We start from the raw sequence: 17,314 nt of genomic DNA, 5'->3' as shown, positions 1-17,314 counted from the left end.
AACAGTTATTAAGTGAGTTTGCCCATTTTATGATATAACTTGCCACAGTTGTTAAGTGACCCACTGCAGTTGATTATGTTAATAACACAGTTAAGTACATCTGGCTTCCCCATTGGCTTTGCTTGTCAGAAGGTCACAAAAGGTGATCAAATAGCCCAGAATACTGCCATAGTTATAAATACATGCCAGTTGCCAAGCATCCACATTTTGATCACGTGACCACTGGGATGATGCAACAGTCGTAAATGATCATAAGTCACATTTTTCAGTGCTGTTATAACTTCAAATGGTCATTAAACAAACGCTTGTAAATTGACGACTGCACTTCATACTCAAGCACTAGGTAACTAAAACAGATTTTAGAAACAAAAAACCAAGAAAAATTAAGAAACCCTCTACCGGTTCCAATCAGTAGCCTGTTTAGTCCAGCAGTCGTAACACATGACCAGTCTGATATATTAAAGAAGTTCACAGCTATGGATAGCCTTTCTTTGCTGCTGATCTCAAGCAGCTATGCTAATTTCAGAGGTTATTGTTAATCTTGGGCCATACTTCCAGGGTTGTTAGCAACATTTGAGATCCCCATGAGTTATTTAATTTCCCTTTAGAATTTATCTAAGTTCTAGTGATCATCGTTACATGTAAAAATTCCACAGCTTATCCATTTCCCTTTTACTTCATTCCATCATGTCCTATTCTTGAACATTGCCTGAGCAAGTCAATGCAGTTTTTTGGGCAAGTGGTTTTTTAGAAGTGGTTTGCCATTGCTCCCCTCCTAGGGCTGAGAGAAAGTGACTGGTTCAAAATCACTCATCTGACTTTGAGCCTAAGGTGAGAACTTGTGGTCTTCTGATTTTTAGCTTGATGTTTGAATCATTACACCAAAATGACCCTCCATTCATTATTTGCTAACCCTAAATCTCCCCACATTTAATCTTAATTGTTAAACTTAACTTTTAATATTATAAGAACAAACCAACTTTTGGACCCTTATGAACCTAAAACACAGATAAGTGTCTTTGTTTCGTTCACAATTTTTCCTATTATTCGTATTCAATGTCATTATTCTGGCATAAATAAATTTGTTTTATTTTTTTTCCCGGCTATGTGGAAAGAAAAGTGAGGAGCATGAAAGTCCAGCATTTTAACAGGCTCTTTTTTAATCATGGTGCTAAACTATGATTTACCATTATGACTAATGCATGCATGAGTCAATTTTTTAGATCTCATGTAATTTTAAATTACCGAGATATGACCTTCAGATAGATAACTTACTTTGAAAGTATACTCCAAATGTTTATCAGATCTTTTCCTAGGTACTCCTTTCAGCATTATTTTCTGAATGTGTACAGCTGAAAATAAAGAAACAAGACAGAATTCAGTAATTCACAGTGCTGTTTAAAATTTAATAGATTTTTGTCACTTATTTGGCCATTGTGTCACTATTACTGGAAATTTAATTTTTTAATAGAATTTCAAGAAATCAATGGAATGTCAGTTTGCTTTTACACTTTGTTTTATAATACAGTAATTATACCTTAATTATAATCCATAATTATCCTTAATTATGGATTATAAGCAATTGTGTCACTGCACTGAGGGTTCCCCCCTATTATCCATTCTGTGATTACTTTGAGCAGTCCAAGTGTCTGAAACAAATCTGAGCATGTGAAATGAAAGACTTCTCATGTAAGATGGATATAGCATAAGAACTCTGTTACCAAAAATATGTTGTCCCTGAAATAGTTAACACAGATTCAACAATGCAAACAAATACAAAGTACATGAATTATGCTTCTACCTCTGGCCTCCAAAAGGCTTAATGGAATGCTTAATGATCAATAGTTATTATTGAATGTTCTCACAATTTCATCAGGTACAAAGATTGGAGGAAACTACAAGTTTACCACACATTAGCTAAATACTTATCACAGCTAGTTTGTAATAATATAAAATGATAAATGATTTTCCCAGAAGTCAAGCTTTTCAAGATATAAATATATCAAAATACCTTCTTGCTGTGGTCTGTGAGTGGCGACCATAAGTTTATCATGAACTGCTGCCCTTTGTTCAAGTAAACTGCTCTCACTTGTTGGCATGCATTTATGGGAAAAGTTCTAAATTGAAGGAAACAAAAATCAGTGTTACATATAAATGTCATCACTTTTAGAAATACAGAGAATCAAAATTCATTAATTCAAAAGTGTACTGCAATCTTAAAATTTCAAGTATTTTACACTCCCTACTTGCATTCCACAAAATTAAGATGTTCTAGAGCAGGGGTGTCTCATGGCAGTATCTCATGATGCATCAAGACGTTTTCTCCCGTCACTAAACTGGGTGTGGGCATGGCTAGCACGTGATGCAACTGGCCCTTGGGACGGGAGTTTGATAGCCCTGCTCTAGAGGGATCCAGAAGAAACTAAAGATTACAAGTAAAGGACAAAAACACTGTAATTTGATTAATATAGAACCTTGATGACATATGGAATGTGTGCCACAGGTGGCATGCAGAGCCATATCTGCTGGCCCGTGAGCCATCAGCTCCAGTGCACATGTGCACACTAGCCAGCTGACTTTCAGCCTTCTGGAGGGCAAGGGGAGGTTGTTTTCATCCTCCGCAGGCTTCAGGAAAGCTTCCGGAGCCTGGGGAGGGCAAAAAATGGGCCCAACGGGCCTACTGGAGGTTTGGAAACAATCCGTTTCTGGAGGGCCTCTGGGGCCCTCGGGAGAGGCCGTTTTCGCCCTCCCCAGGCTTCAGGAAAGCCTCTGGAGCCTGAGGAGGGTGAAAAACAGACCCAATGGGCCTAATGGAACTTCCGATTGGCCCCTTTCCACCCGTTTTCCACCCTCCCCAGGAGCCTGGGGAGAGCGAAAACAGCTTCCCCCAGCCCCCCAGAGGAAATACCAAACTCAGCTTAAGGCAAATAGTGTGGCGCGCATGGGGGGAGCGTGCGGGTGTGTGTGTGTGCACATGCTCATGTGGGGGGCACGCTTTGCATTATGGGTGCCTGCACACACATGCGCTATCGTGCGCGCACCCTCGTATTTTTGGTACCCAACAACAAAAAGGCTAGCCATCACTAATATAGAACAAACAAAATATTTAACACTGGACATACTGAAGGAATTTTTTTTGAACAATGAACTTAGAAATTAATTTTAAGTGCATGTTCTTCTATACATAGACTGATTAAAGGATGTCATAAAAGAGGAGCAAGTTATATCTGACAAGCCAAAGAGACTCTAAAAGTGGATTTAAAAATAGCAGGCTATAAGAATGATATGGAAAAAGAAGCCGGCTACCATGTTTCCCCGAAATTATGACATGTCCTGATAATAAGATCATGCCATATTTTTTCTGTGGGCAAAAGTATACGCCTTCCCCCAATAATAAGCCCCCTGGACAACCCACCCTCCAGCCAGGCAGAGCGCCACTCACCAACCTAGCAATATCCCAAAGGCACAAAGCCGCATGAGCCGGAGAAGGGGGCAAAGGCGCTCACATTGCTTGACACCTTTGGGATACCGCTAGGTTGGTGGGTGGTGCTGTGCCCAGCTGGAGCGGCGGGTTGCCGGGCAGCTGCTCTCACAAGCAGCTGCCCAGCAATGCCCATTTCCAGCCGGGCAGAGCGCCACTCACCGACCCAGTAATATCCCAAAGGCACTAAGCCGTGTGGCACTCTGCCCGGCTGGACAGAGAGGTTGTGCGAGCACTTGTTTTGCCTCCAGCTCACGTGAGCGTAGTCCCAGAGCGACTGCTGCCGCAGTGGATCTCCAAAGTTTGGAAGCCGGTTATGCTCGGAGCATGGCGGCGCCGGCGCCCTGGCCCAGACCTGCAGGGAGAGTTGGGCATGGTGAGGCACGCGAGCTGGAGGCAGAACAAGTGCTCGCACAACCTCTCTTTCCAGATGGGCAGAGCGCCACGCAGCTTAGCACCTTGGGATATTACTGGGTTGGTGAGTGGCGCTCTGCCCAGCTGGAAAGGGGCGTTGCCGGGCGGCTGCTCATGAGCGTGGTCACCTCATGGCGGTTTGTTGTGCTGCTGCGACAGCGCAACATAGCCGTTTGCCCCTGAGGCTGTGCCCGGCTCTTCGGGCGCCCGCTTGCAACCCAGCAACCCCAAACCAATAAGCCCCCCTGATAATAAGGCCCAAGCAAATTTTTTTTTGGGGGGGGGGGAGAAAATAAGTCCCTGTCTTATTTTCGGGCAAACATGGGAATGTCTTAATAATTAAAAAGAATATACAAACAACAAACCAAGAGAGTAACCTAGGGAATTTTCCTATGTTAAAATTTTCTGAGAAGAAAAAAACGAAGAGAAGTCGAATGCTAGAAGATTATTTGAAGGGACTAAAGGTCGAGGTTGTTCAAAATGAAAGCAATATAAAAGTGATCAAAGTTAAAATTGACACGTTATCTCTGGTAACCCTTAATGCATTTCTGCTGATCAGGACTGAAATGACGAAACTTTAAGGATTTCTTTATAAGATATGGGAAGAAGGGATTATTTATTTTAAAAGAAAGTATAAATTACTAAAATTGTTTAAACTTGTAATGATGTCATTTCTTCATATATTTTTCTTAATTTTTTCAGCACTTTCTTTTTTTAAAATACAAGTAGTATTAGTTCTATCTTTTTAATTATACTTTTAATAAAATTATATAAAAGCACTTCCAAAAGACAAAAGAATCAACAATTACAGCCCCTCCCCCTATTTCTGTTTTCATAACTCCAATCTTTAGCAGTCCAGGGATCTATTATCAGGTCTGGCAGGATTTGTAAAGATTACCTGTTTGATACATTAAGGGAGAGGCCTGACAAGATCATGCAAAAGGCAAATGGCACTGAAAATCAGCAGCCAGGGACCAGGTGGTGAAGGGACATGCTGACAACCCCAAATAACCAAGTGAAGTTGGGCTGGTCCCATCTCTAAGTTTATTGTGATAGGAAGTGCTGAAGGTGACATTATTAACTTTCTGTCCCCTCAATACAGGTGCTGAGACATCTCCAGATTTAAGGTCATGGGGAAAGAGCTCACCAAACCAGCTTTGACCTACTAATGGATTATGTTATTAAATACAGCAACCTAATCCTGTGCATTACTTTACAAACAGGTAAAATCAAAACTACGTGTCTTAGAAAAGGATGAAAAACAGCCTTTGGTTGACAATACTAGTCAACTGGCCTTCCCCAAACAAGCTTCCTCTGCATAGGACTTATTACAATTCCTCAGATAGTCTTGCTATTAACCAAGCTGTGTTATCAGAGTAAAAGTGTGCTTGTGCCTTTATTACAGCAGGTAGAAGCAGCGCAAAGATGCTTTCTGAAAGAGCTCTCATTCGGGAATAAGGATTAAACAAGAGAAGGGCTGACCCAAAGGTGCTTTTTCAAGAGGCAACTAGACTTTCTGATTTTTCTTTGAAAACGTTTCGCTTCTCATCCAAGCAGCTTATTAGATGGCCTTCAGGAGAGCTGAAGAAGCTTCTTGGATGAGAAGCGACAGGTCTTCAAAGAAAAACCAGAAAGTCCAGTTGCCTCTTGAAAAAAAGCACCTTTTGGACAACCATGACCTGGATGGCTGAGAATCTCCATAGACAAGAGAAGGGCTGCAGAGTGGTGCGAATGTGGAAGGGATGCCCTTACCCGTGACCCACGGCAAGGGAAGGCCTCCACATCGTCTTCATCCCGGCAGAGGGCTCTCCGCAACCGCTCCAAGTGCTCTCTGAACGTGACTCTCTGATGGAAAGAGAAGGCAGGGTGCAGAGAAGCCATGGTGAAAAGGAGCAACAGCTCCTCTTGAGCCACCAGCCCCAGTCCCTCCGCCGTCGCCGCCTCCGGTCCGGCTAAGGCGCCCTCCTCCTCGTCCTCCTCGTCTTCTTCCCCTCGTTTCCTTCCTGGGCGCAAGGGCCCAAGCGACCGGCAGCTCTGCAAGATGGCATCCACATGGGGCAGCAGGCGATGGAGGCGGCTGGCAGCCTCGCGATTCTCGGATCCCAGCAGGGCCAAATAGACGATGAGCTTGGAGCGGACCGCAGGGTCGCGAAAGTCGCTGCCGCCCAACGCAAGGAGAGGGGTCGACGGAGGGGGGGAACCTGCGGCCGCAGCCCCGGGAGGAGAAGCCGGGGGCGGCGGCGCCGTCAGCAGCTGTGGCTGCTGCTCTCGGCTGCCCCCGGCTGCCGCGGAATTGCTTCCCGCCGGGGCCGCGTCGGCGGTTCCAGAAGCGCCGGCCCCGGCCCCGTTAGCTTTGGCCTCCGAGTCCCTCAAGCAATGGTAGTCTTTTCGGGCCAGCTCCTCCAGGCAGGAGCCCAGGAAGCGCAACTCCAGCGGATTGAGCAAGTCGAGCAGCCCGACGGCGAACTCCAGCCGCTGAGCCGAGCCCAAAGCCAGGCCGAACCACTCGTAGACGGCTTCGCGGGGCCCTCCGGCCGAGCAGCCGCAAAGGCAGCCGAGACCCGCCGAAGAGCCGCCGGAGCCCGGAGCCACCATCGTCCCGGATCCAGCTTCGTTGCGAGGCGGGTGATTGGTGGTTAGGCCTCCGCCCCCGCAGCTGCCGTGGGGCCTGAGTGGGATTCCGGCGGCCGCTCCTGCGTCGTCTTCTTCCTCCGCCCTTTTACGGCTCATCGTTTGCCGTTGCTGCGGCTGCTGCTTCGCCGGCAGCTTCATCTTCAGCATCCTTGAGACGGAGGAGGACGGGAAAGGGCGTGAATTGGGCGGGCTCAGCGCCGCCGCCGTGCTGGTGGTCAAGAGGCGCCGCCGCCGTCGTCGTTCATCTCCTTCCCTTCCCGCCGCCCTTCAGAGAGGAAACCCTAATTCGAGCTGAGGAAAGGCGGCGGGAGGGGTGGGGAGCTTTGCAACGGCGCTGGCTGGAAAGGAGGCAATGACGACAATGGCGGCCGCTGTTCCTGTCAGCCGCTGAAGCAGCGCGTGAAGACCTTGGCGGGCGGGGTTAGCGAGCGAAAGGCAAGAACGGCCCGGATTGCGCAAGTCACCCCTCGTCGCTTTACAACAATTCTCTTTTTGAACCCCAACGAAGAAAAAAAGTGTGAAGGGAGGGGGGAAGGAACGGGAGAGTTCAACGAAGTGTGGTGGGGGGGGGGAGGAGAAAAATCGGTGAACTAGGCAAAGAGAAGACGAAATGGAAGTGGAACATTCCGCGACAGCCAATCGGGGGCAAATTCGCCAATAGCGTCACTACGCGTAGTTCTGAGATCCTTCGGGAGGTCTCAGGGCCGTGAGCGTTCCCGCTGAGATCCAGCAGAGAGCTGTACAGTCTAGTCATCTCCTTTTCGTAATTGGCTGTGGGTAATGTGTGCAGCCTATATTTGTATCCGTCGTATGATTAGATAAATAAGTTTCATCTTTCAACGGTGTATTAAGGAGGCTGCGATGCTATTCCTATTTACTGGGAGCTTAACCCAGTTACTCAGTCGATTTGTTGAATTTATATCATTTTCCTCCAAAGTCTCAGGGTAGCGTATAAAGCCATTGCTTCTCCCATTCTTACACATAATGTCCCTACCAAGTTAGTCTGAGAAATAACACTCCTGAATATGGATTCTATGCTATTATCAATACGCTTGTAATTTGGAACCTATGGATGGGTAAGCTTTAACCGAGTTTCATTTCCTATCACCTTAAAAAATAGTTCATAAAATTATAGATTTACAAGAAATATATATCTGCCATAAATTCTTCATTGCAAATGCATATTTTTATTAAATTTCTATGTCACCCATCTCACTGATACAGCAACACTGGGCAAATTTTAAAAGCATTAGTTAGCACATGGTCTATAATGAAGTGACTAGCAGAATATGGCTGGACTTACAGCTCATTTACCAAAATGTGGTTTATTTGTACCTCAGCATGTCATGTAAAATTTCTCAATATACAGTTATGGTTTAATAACGTGTGTTAATCTAAGCAGTTGGATTAAATCTATCAGTCATGTTTCAATTAAGCAGGGGTTAGCTGATTATACAAACCACTCATCAGTTTAAGCATGGTAATAGCTATGTTTACATGGAACAGCTAGGATTTTGCAAAGATATTTCCCCAAACACTAGGATAGCACCAAAACCACCCCCAAATTTGGTTAGCATTCACCATGCCACAATATCTAATTTAGACCATATACTGAAACCATTTCTAATTTGAGTATCTCGGTTAGAGAAGCATTTTATTGCTGCTGCCATGCAGGTCAGTGGGATAATCACTCCCTAAATTATTTAGCCAGCATTATTCCTAGAAAATTACTCCATCAGAGAACAAAAATATTGTTCCTTTTTATTTGTTAATTGTGCTTCCCACATGTAAAATCTCTTCAGGTCTTGCTGTGGTTGCATAATGTGCTAAACTAACAATGGTTAAATTCACAATATGCTAAACATAAACAAGCAAATAATCTGGCGGAGTGTGTTGTCTGAAACTAATCATTAATCGCATGCAGACATGCTTATAGTTAAATTAACCATGATTTAATCATGCAGGCTGGGATCACCACTACACTGAATTACAAACTAGTTAAATAGGTGCTATATGCATCCAGCTGAACTCTTATAATACATATGCTTTACCCATCACCCATCCCACTCCATACAAAATCACTGATGAGAGGGATGGAATAATTGCAAAATGGCTTTTGGTTCTTACCTCAAGAAATTACTCATCTAAAACTCTGTTTCTGACATTTATCAACTCTTAACTATAGACTTCCAACCCAGAATTTCTCAGCCAGCATGATGGCTGGAGAATTCTGGGAGTTGAAGTACACATCTTAAAGTTGCTGAAGTTGAGAAGCATTGATCTAAAGCAGGGGTGTCAAACTCATGCTATGGTGTCATGTGATGTATTGTGACTTTTTCCCCCTTCCCTAAACCGGACATGGGTGCGGCCAGCACTTGACGCATCCGGCCCGTGGGCCGGGAGTTTGACAGCCCTGATCTAAAGGACTCAAAATACTATGACATTAGCTTTCATGGGCATCATCCTATTTTTATGCCAGTCTGTGATGTGTATTTAGCCTAGACCTCACTGGCTGCTACATCACTGCTCTGTAGCTCTTAGACTGTATTGTTGTCATTTATTATAGATCAGAAAATCAAATTGTTACCAGAAAGCCTGGAGTGAAATATGTGATCTAGCTCTAAATTTCCCCAAAAATCAGCTAATTAGAGCACAAATGACAGCCATTGGCCTGAGGTGACATGTGCCTCCAGGCCTCTTTTCTGAAATTTCCCAAATTCCTTTGAGTAGGAGTGTTGAAAATTGGCAGCACTTTTTTTTTGAGGAGAAACATACAAAAACTGTCACATAAGCCCCAAATAGACAATATTGCATACTTTCCACTAATTTCCTGTAAAGAGGAAACAAAAATGAAAAACCTGGTCACATCCATTGGCTTGATACTGGTCTACGCATTTTGCATTGTAATCTCATGCAATGTGGTCCACAGAAAAATGTCTTAGTGCTTTTTTGTCAAAAAAAAAAAGATTTAGTCAAAATGATAAGAGACAGAAAGAGCAATAAAATATACGCAAATATCAATGAGAAACCAATCAAGCTGTGAATTAAAATTCATCCCCCACTGAGCACTGCTTGCTTGACTTTCATTTGGGGGGAGGGGGACGTGAGTGAAACAATTGGAAGAACATTCCAGAATTAGACATAAAAAACTAGAGTGCCAGAAGTGAAAACTAGTGGATTCAGTAAAACTGCAGTAAGCCTTGATAAATTGGTAAATCTAATATTGCAGGGATATTATATTTTAACCAGCAGAACTCTGGGAATAGTTAACTGTGACATAAAGAAACTAAACAGACCTGAATGAGAAAGGTCAATAGGAAATGGGAGGAGAACTTAATACAGGAGGAGAAATGAAAGTTAATTTGCTCTGCTGACTCTGAAATGAAAGCAAAACCTAAAGCTACGTATTTCTCAAGCTGTGAGTGCTTGCTCTGCAGCTTGACTTTCTACCAGCAGAAGAAAGAGGTGAAAAAGTATTTACAATCAGCTTGAGAAGTAGAACAGAATAGAACAGGACAGAATTCTTTATTGGCCAAGTGTGATTGTATACACAAGGAATTTGTCTTTGGTGCGGATGCTCTCAGTGTACATAAAAAGACATGAAACATTCATCAAGAATCAAAAGGTACAACACTTAATGATAGTCATAGGATACAAATAAATACGTGAGGAACCCCCCCCCAAAGAATGAAATATTTTGAGGAATATTAAAAAGGCAGAATATTGTATTTCCCCAAAGGGAGAAATGGAGAAACGTGTTTGAGAAGCAGAAAGCAGACTCCATATTTTCTTAATAGCGCACAGCAGATGTCAGCACTTAAGAGATAAAGAGCTTATTGAAAGAAGAAGCCAATTATCTAGATAGCTCTATTAATAAGCAAAGCAAACACTGCAGGCAGAAATCCATTCAAGACAGGATCTTTTGAAGCTGCTTGCAGCAAAGTTTGACAGCAGAGTGATAGGATTAGAAGCAGCCCCTCACCCAAGATCCAACATAGGACAATTAGCCACAATAGGAATTGCCCAACACCCTTTCAGAACACAAACTCCTTCATTGCAATCCAAATTTCAAAGTCACAGAAACCTGGGAGCTCAGATAAACTATAAAACAGAGATTGACCAGATGAACTCAAACAAACACCTAGGATTTTTATTTCCTCTTTTGCCCATAGAGCCAAATATGACCCCTACATGACCTCATAGGAATCTGACAACAGCCAATAGAATATGAAAGGAGATGTTCTTGCACAGGTATAAAGCTCCACTCTCATTTTGTCAGTTGCACCAGAGCCATAAACACTGGTGGTTCTGCTCATCATTAAACCTTCTTTCCAATCAGCCTCCATATTTCCAGTGTCTTTCTCCCAGCTTGGAACTGATCCAGATGGATATTTCTTCCAAGTATTTGGAAGTTAATTCTGACCAGGCAGATTGCTAGGGCTTTAGATCATGGTAACCTTTTTTATGGTATAACTCAGATGTAAGCGCCATAGTGCTTATAACCTATGGAGTACAATAAGTTATTGTTGTGATTACACCAAGCACTTGTAAGCGGCGATGTTGTAAGCTAATAGCTAAGTAGTTTAAAATATAGAATATAAAATAATGTATATATTCACTCTGCTCAGCTAAGTCATTTATGACAAGGTGGTTGGGAAGCTGAAACTGGTCTGTGGTTTTGGAGCGTGGCTGGCATATAATGGTAGCAAAAAGTGGAAGTCTGATCAGACTTACAAACTATGCTTTCAAAATACCTGTGTGTCCTTGTCTTTGAGTCATTGTTGATTCCTGGCTACTGCCTGGCCAAGTCCTCATAGTTTTCTTGGCAAGAATTCAGAAACTGTTTGCCATTGCCTGCTTCCTAATGACGAGATAACCTCCTTAGCTTAAGCCATGATGCTTTTCCAGATTCAAATCAACTAGTTGAGCTAAACTAGTTGGAGTGAAAAGAGGGCAATGAGAAGCCGTTATAGCAGTGTCCCTGGGATACTAGGGCTGAGAGTGACTATCCTGACTCACACAGGTGGCTTCATGTCTCAGGTGGGACTAGAAATAACAGTTGCTTGAAAGTAAGTGGAACTGACATCTGCATTTTTGTTTTGCTCTTGTAGGACTCAGGAAGATGCAGGATGAGTTCATGTGTGAATAAGCCATATGAGGCAGTTTGCTTAGCTTTGGTTTAGTCTCTAGCATGTGAAAGAGACCGAAAAATTGCTGAAGTAGTTCAAAGTGACGGACTAGACTAAACCTTAACTTCTAAATAATTCTGCTTTGGGCACAAAGTCAGCTAGCTGACCTTCGGCCAGTCTCTCTGTGTCAACTCTAGGAAGCAGGCAGTGGCAAACTGTTTCTCAAATCTTGTCAAGAAAGGAATTAGTCCAGGCTATAGTCAGGAATCAACACTGACATAAAGCCAAACCCCACCTCTTCCTTTCTGAAGAGTACTAGGTGAACTAAAGTGTTATGTTTTGTAAGGCTTAGTAAATAGTTCAGCAAATTGTGCAAGTGATGAAAGAAAAGTCCTTCTGGGTTCGGCTCCAAGTGGGGAAAAAGACACGAGTTATGGAGGCTGCTTGGAAAGATGGTTTAATGGTAGACAGGCTTGAGTCCTGAACTGAAAAAGGTGATCACATGCTTCAATGTTGGGAAGAAGAGAAGAAAGGGCTGAGATGCTGAATCCCTGGTTTTATGCCCTCTCTGGCCTTTGATCTTGAGCTTGTATTCTGATTGGTTGTCAGACTCCCATGAGGCCATGCAGGGGCAACTCTCTAGGCTGTTTTTTGAATCCAGGTTTGGTTGAGTTCTCAGATGCCATGTGGTGAATTGGGTAAAGGGCCAATACTAGCATATCTTGATTCCATCACCTGGAGCTGAAGGGGAGAACTCTTTATTATGTAAAGGGACTGGCTTGGCCATCTTAATGGTCCATTGACAAAGGGGGTGGGCAGGAAGCTGCAGGGAGCTACTCTTGTCTTTTTAAAACATGTTTCTTCCTTTTCACATCCAGGGAAATATAATATTCTGCCATTTCAATATTTCCTAAGGTATTTCATTTTTCTGGGAGAGGGGTGGGTTTTAACTTCCTTACACAAGGTTGGCCAATTATGACTTATTTAGAAGACTTGGTTAAATTACATCTTAGCATCCAGTTTGAGAGATGAAATACAGCAGAGAAGGGTTTAAAATTAAGTGAAGAGAAGGCAAGAGAAAAGAAGAAAAGAGCTTGTTAAGTACAGATATTGAATGTCCATTATATGATGTTGGAAGAAATGTCCTTCTGGGTTCGGCTCCAAGTGGGGAAAAAGACACTGGAGACATGGAGGCTGCTTGGAAAGATGGTTTTAATGGTGGACAGGACCGCATGGCTTGAGTCCTGAACAGAAAAGGTGATCACATGCTTCAATGTTGGTGGAGAAGAAGAGAAGGGAAGATGGAGGGGCTTGCTAGGCTTTTCATAACCTGTTCAGTCCCACCTCTCTGTTTCCTGTTCCTGTGTAAGAAATGTATTCTGATTGGTTGTCAGACTCACATGGGCCCATGCAGGGGCAACCCTCTAGGCCAGCGATGGCGAACCTTTTTGGGCTCCCGTGCCAAAAGCAGGGGGAGCGCAGGGGGGTCATACGCAGGCGTGCCATACCCATAATGCTATGCGCGCGACCCCCCCATTGCGCATGCGCGCAAACACGCCCTGCGCATGCGTGTGACCCCTCCCTTTTGGCAAGCGATAGACCCGTTTTTCACCCTCCCCAGGCTCGAGAAGCTTTCAAGGAGCTTGAGGAGGGTGAAAACAGCCTCTCCCACCCTCCCGAGGCTCTTTGCTGTCTCTCGGACTGCACTGGGGGAGAAGCATTTGCAATTGGTGTCTGCCCCACCCACCTCCCCCACAGCAGCTTCTCCTTCTTCTGGCTGCTCCAGCATCCCAACCAGAAGCAGCACTGTGACAGCCGCTGGGGGTGAGGGGGCGGCGGTGGCAAGCGTGGGCAAGGGTTTCCCTCCCTCCCCACACGAGCGGGCTGCTTGCACGGCTCTAGCCCGCGGCTCTAATAAAGATCTGCAGTCCGGAGCGCTGCTACTTCCAGCCGGGATATATTCTGCTGGACCCTTGGCGGCGTCTTTATGCGGGTAGCTCACCTCCCTGCCAGCAGCTCATCCAGCGTCCTGGCTAGAAGCAGCAGCGCAACAGCTGCTGTTACCAGGGGCGAAGGGGTGGCGGTGGAGAGAACGGGCGACCACCGCCCCTTCATCCTCTCCCCAACAGCGGCTGTTGCACTTCTGCTTTCAGCCGGGATGCTGGTGGAGGAGCTGCTGGCGGAGAGGTGAGCTACCCACATAAAGACACCACCGAGGGTCTGGCAGAATATATCCCAGCTGGAAGAAGCAGCGCAACAACAAAGGAGTAGCGATGGCAAGGACGGGCGGTCTCAGGCGTCCCTCCCTCCCCCCCCCCGCCTGAGCAGACTTCTTCAGAGCTCCAGCCTGCAGCTCTGATGAGGATCCACGGTCTGGAGCGCTGCCGCTTCCAGCCGGGATATATTCTGCCAGACCCTCGGCGGTGTCTTTATGCAGGTAGCTCGCCTCCCCGCCAGCAGCTCCTCCGCCAGCATCCCGGCTGGAAGAGGAAGCACAACAGCAGCTGTTGGGGAAGAGACAAAGGGGCGGCGGTCACCCGTTCTCGCCACCGCCACCCCTTCGCCCCTGGTAACGGAGACTGTTGTGCTGCTGCTTCCAGCCGGTGGCTGCCCGGTTGTTTCTATGCAAGTAGCCCATTCAGGCGGGGGAGGGAAGGAAGCCCCGACCACAGCTCTACTAAGAAGCGATGGCCAGGAACCACTCTCTGTGTCTTTGGGCACGCGCGGCCGTTGCTCTTCCTGTTGCTGGTTTTTGGTGTGCATGCATGCCAGGAACCAGATCACCAAATGGCCGACACGCATGTGCACCCTGGAAACAAAAAGATCACGTTCCTAGCATGCGCATGCGCACCAGGCGGCTCCACTTCTGCTTTCTGGCACGCCAATGCGTGTCAAGACAAGCTGGCTGCTGCACCCGAACCCGGAAGAGGAACTGGAGATGGCTCTGCGTGCCAGGAGAAATGGCTCTGCGTGCCACTTCCGGCACGCGTGCCATAGGTTCGCCATCACGGCTCTAGGCTGTTTTGAATCCAGGTTTGATTGAGTTCAGCTGCCATGTGGTCAGTTGAATAAAGGCTTATATTATCATGCCTTCATTGTCACTGCCAGAACTCTACACCCATCCCCCTGGAGCTGAAGGGGAGAACTCTTTATTATGTAAAGTGGACTAGCTTGGCCTTCTTAATGGCCCATTGATAAAGTGAGGATGGGCAGGAAGCTGCAGGAATTTACTTAGTTTTTAAAATGTGTTTCTCCCTTTTTTCACATCCAGGAAAATATAATATTCTGCCTTATCAATATTTCCTAGGATATTTCATTTTTCTGGGAGAGGGCTAGGTGATAACTTCCTACAATGATACTATGATATATACCTTGTTTATTTAAAAAACCATGTTCTGGGTGTCATGCCCTGTTTTATAAATACGGACGTACAGTTTTAACTCCCTGTGCTCTGATCTGTTTGGTTTGTAAATTCAGCATTAGGTTATTTCATGTCTGGCTTTAAAGAATGTAATGAAATCTATTGTGTTGCCTACCCAAAAATATAGCAAGGTCCTTAGTTATATTGGCTATAAGGACGCTCCCCATGACCGGCTTTGTTGATATTAGGATTCCTTAGATACAGTAACCAGATGTTATTCTATTGGTTTCAAACACTCTAGAGAGAATTGAAATCACAATAGTTTATTTCAATAAGGACAAAACCAATCAAGGGTGCCTCCTTCTGGTCAATGTAGTTGAAAATACCACATACGATATATACCATGTATAAATAGAGAAATGATTCCCCCCACCCCCAAGAGTGCAGTAGATCTGTAGAAGCTGCACAAAGTGGGATGACATAATGCAACATGTATCACTCTCCACTCTTGAGACTTTTAACAGTAGGGGAACTATATATAGCATTCTGATAGAACAAATTCCTTAAGAAGACCATTAGGGGATGCTCCATACTGCAGTCAGACTAGCCTATGACTTGGCTCTTTTACTGATCCTTTCTAAGTACTGAAGAGGGAGGAAGTTGGTGAAATTTAGGAGGTATTCAATCAGCTTGTTGTTTTTAGGTAACCAGAACAGACAATAGTTGGTTTTTTCCACTAAAAAAAAAAGAAACAGGAACAGACAAATCTGCTATCATGAGCAGTAGAATACTGTACCGTCTATTGTGGTGGATGGAAATACAATCCATTGTTTGTATTAGTCTAAATTAGAAACAATATATGTTTTCTTGGCTTTCCTAGGAGATTCCTTTCTTATATTCTGCTTTGCCATTAACTTCATCAAAAATTGCTGGTGAAATAACCATTACTTAATTAGAATAGAGTAGAATAGAACAGAAGCAATAATTAGAAAGGTACTCAAATGTGCAGAGATGGACAAAATGACCATGGAGTTAAAAGAAAGAGAAGAATCGGATTTCTATAAAATATGGAATAGAATTTATAAGTGGCTAGAAAACAGAAGCCAAAACAGGAAATAAAAGTCTTTGTTTTTGTTTTTGTTTAAATTAGTATTGAATAAAAATTAACCAAAATTATTAATTACTATCAAACTTAAAAGTATTGACCACAGTGTAAATACAATGGTGATAGGAACAATTAATATCATCATTATTAGTACAACTGTTATTACATTATTACAGAGGTTAAAACCGATAGGAAGGCAATGGAGAATGGAGAACTACAAAGGCTAAATATGTATGCTGATACAGAAGGCTGTATAACTATTTTGTATATTGTTATGTTTTTCTTGTTTTTTCTTTTTTTGTTGCATTTTTTTCTGTTTTTAAAGGCAAAAATGTTTAATAAAAACTATTTTTTAAAAAAGAAATAACCATTTCTTCAGATCTGTCATTACAAATTATAAAACTTGAAAGAAGAACTTTGTTGCTATGTTTCTGTTGCCTTTCCAATATAAAACTCCTTTTTTAAAAGAACAAATTGTTAAAGATGAAAGTTTGCTTATTTATGTTAATCGTGCAAGTACATAATATTGGGTGTTTAATATACAGTATATATTTCAAATCAATACCCTTTGAATGCAAAGTTGAATCATTCCCCCTGATGTTATGGGTAGATTATAAACAATGTGTATAGATATTGTTAAAAATAAATATTCAAGTAATTTTAGAACGTAGGGAAATTATGCAGAGTACAGCTTCTGAAAGTTTTTCCAACCTTTTTCACACAGCTACCAGCAAGTTGTATTTATATTTTCTCCTGGCAACATGTTGAATCTGTGTTTCTGTTGTCTGTTACCTCTTATGTTATTTCTATGTGTGTTTATGTGCATGTACTGTGCGTGCATTGGGTGAATACAAGAAGTCAACTTTCTGGTTCTGAGGACTACTATTGGAAATTGCCCATGTGCACACATCACACATTCTTGCAACTCACATGTTGCAAAAGTGGTCAAGGTCACAGGATGGCCTGATCTCTTCTCTCCTCCCGGTGATCCTGCTATAATTGCTGCTTTCACAGATGGAAACACCCATCTTGAGTAGGACAGGAACAAATGGGAACAAGTCTGATCACAACAACCTATTGATAATTGGTTTACATTTGCGTATTATTCATGTCTGAAATAAACATCACAATTCCTGCAGGGTCTAAGTACTCCCTTTTATTAATATAGTTTGGTGATATCTTTTGTTTCA

General features: G+C 43.7%; 1 protein-coding gene across 1 annotated transcript in view; it reads right to left on the bottom strand.

The window, feature by feature from the left end:
* ZCCHC2 (zinc finger CCHC-type containing 2) overlaps positions 1 to 8,609 on the bottom strand; it is a 40,065-nt gene extending 31,456 nt beyond the window's left edge. Inside the window, exons 1-3 of the mRNA XM_081950259.1 lie at positions 5,648 to 8,609; positions 2,012 to 2,117; positions 1,276 to 1,352 (exon numbers count right to left, since the gene is read on the bottom strand). Of these exons, the coding sequence (XP_081806385.1) occupies positions 1,276 to 1,352; positions 2,012 to 2,117; positions 5,648 to 6,676 (1,212 nt within the window). The 5' untranslated portion in view covers positions 6,677 to 8,609. The remainder of the gene's footprint in view (positions 1 to 1,275; positions 1,353 to 2,011; positions 2,118 to 5,647) is intronic.
* Positions 8,610 to 17,314: the final 8,705 nt, after the last annotated feature.

The sequence above is a fragment of the Natrix helvetica genome (assembly GCF_964273705.1).
Source record: "Natrix helvetica genome assembly, chromosome: 4".
Lineage (NCBI taxonomy): Eukaryota > Metazoa > Chordata > Lepidosauria > Squamata > Natricidae > Natrix > Natrix helvetica.
This window is presented reverse-complemented; position numbering and strand designations above follow the sequence as displayed.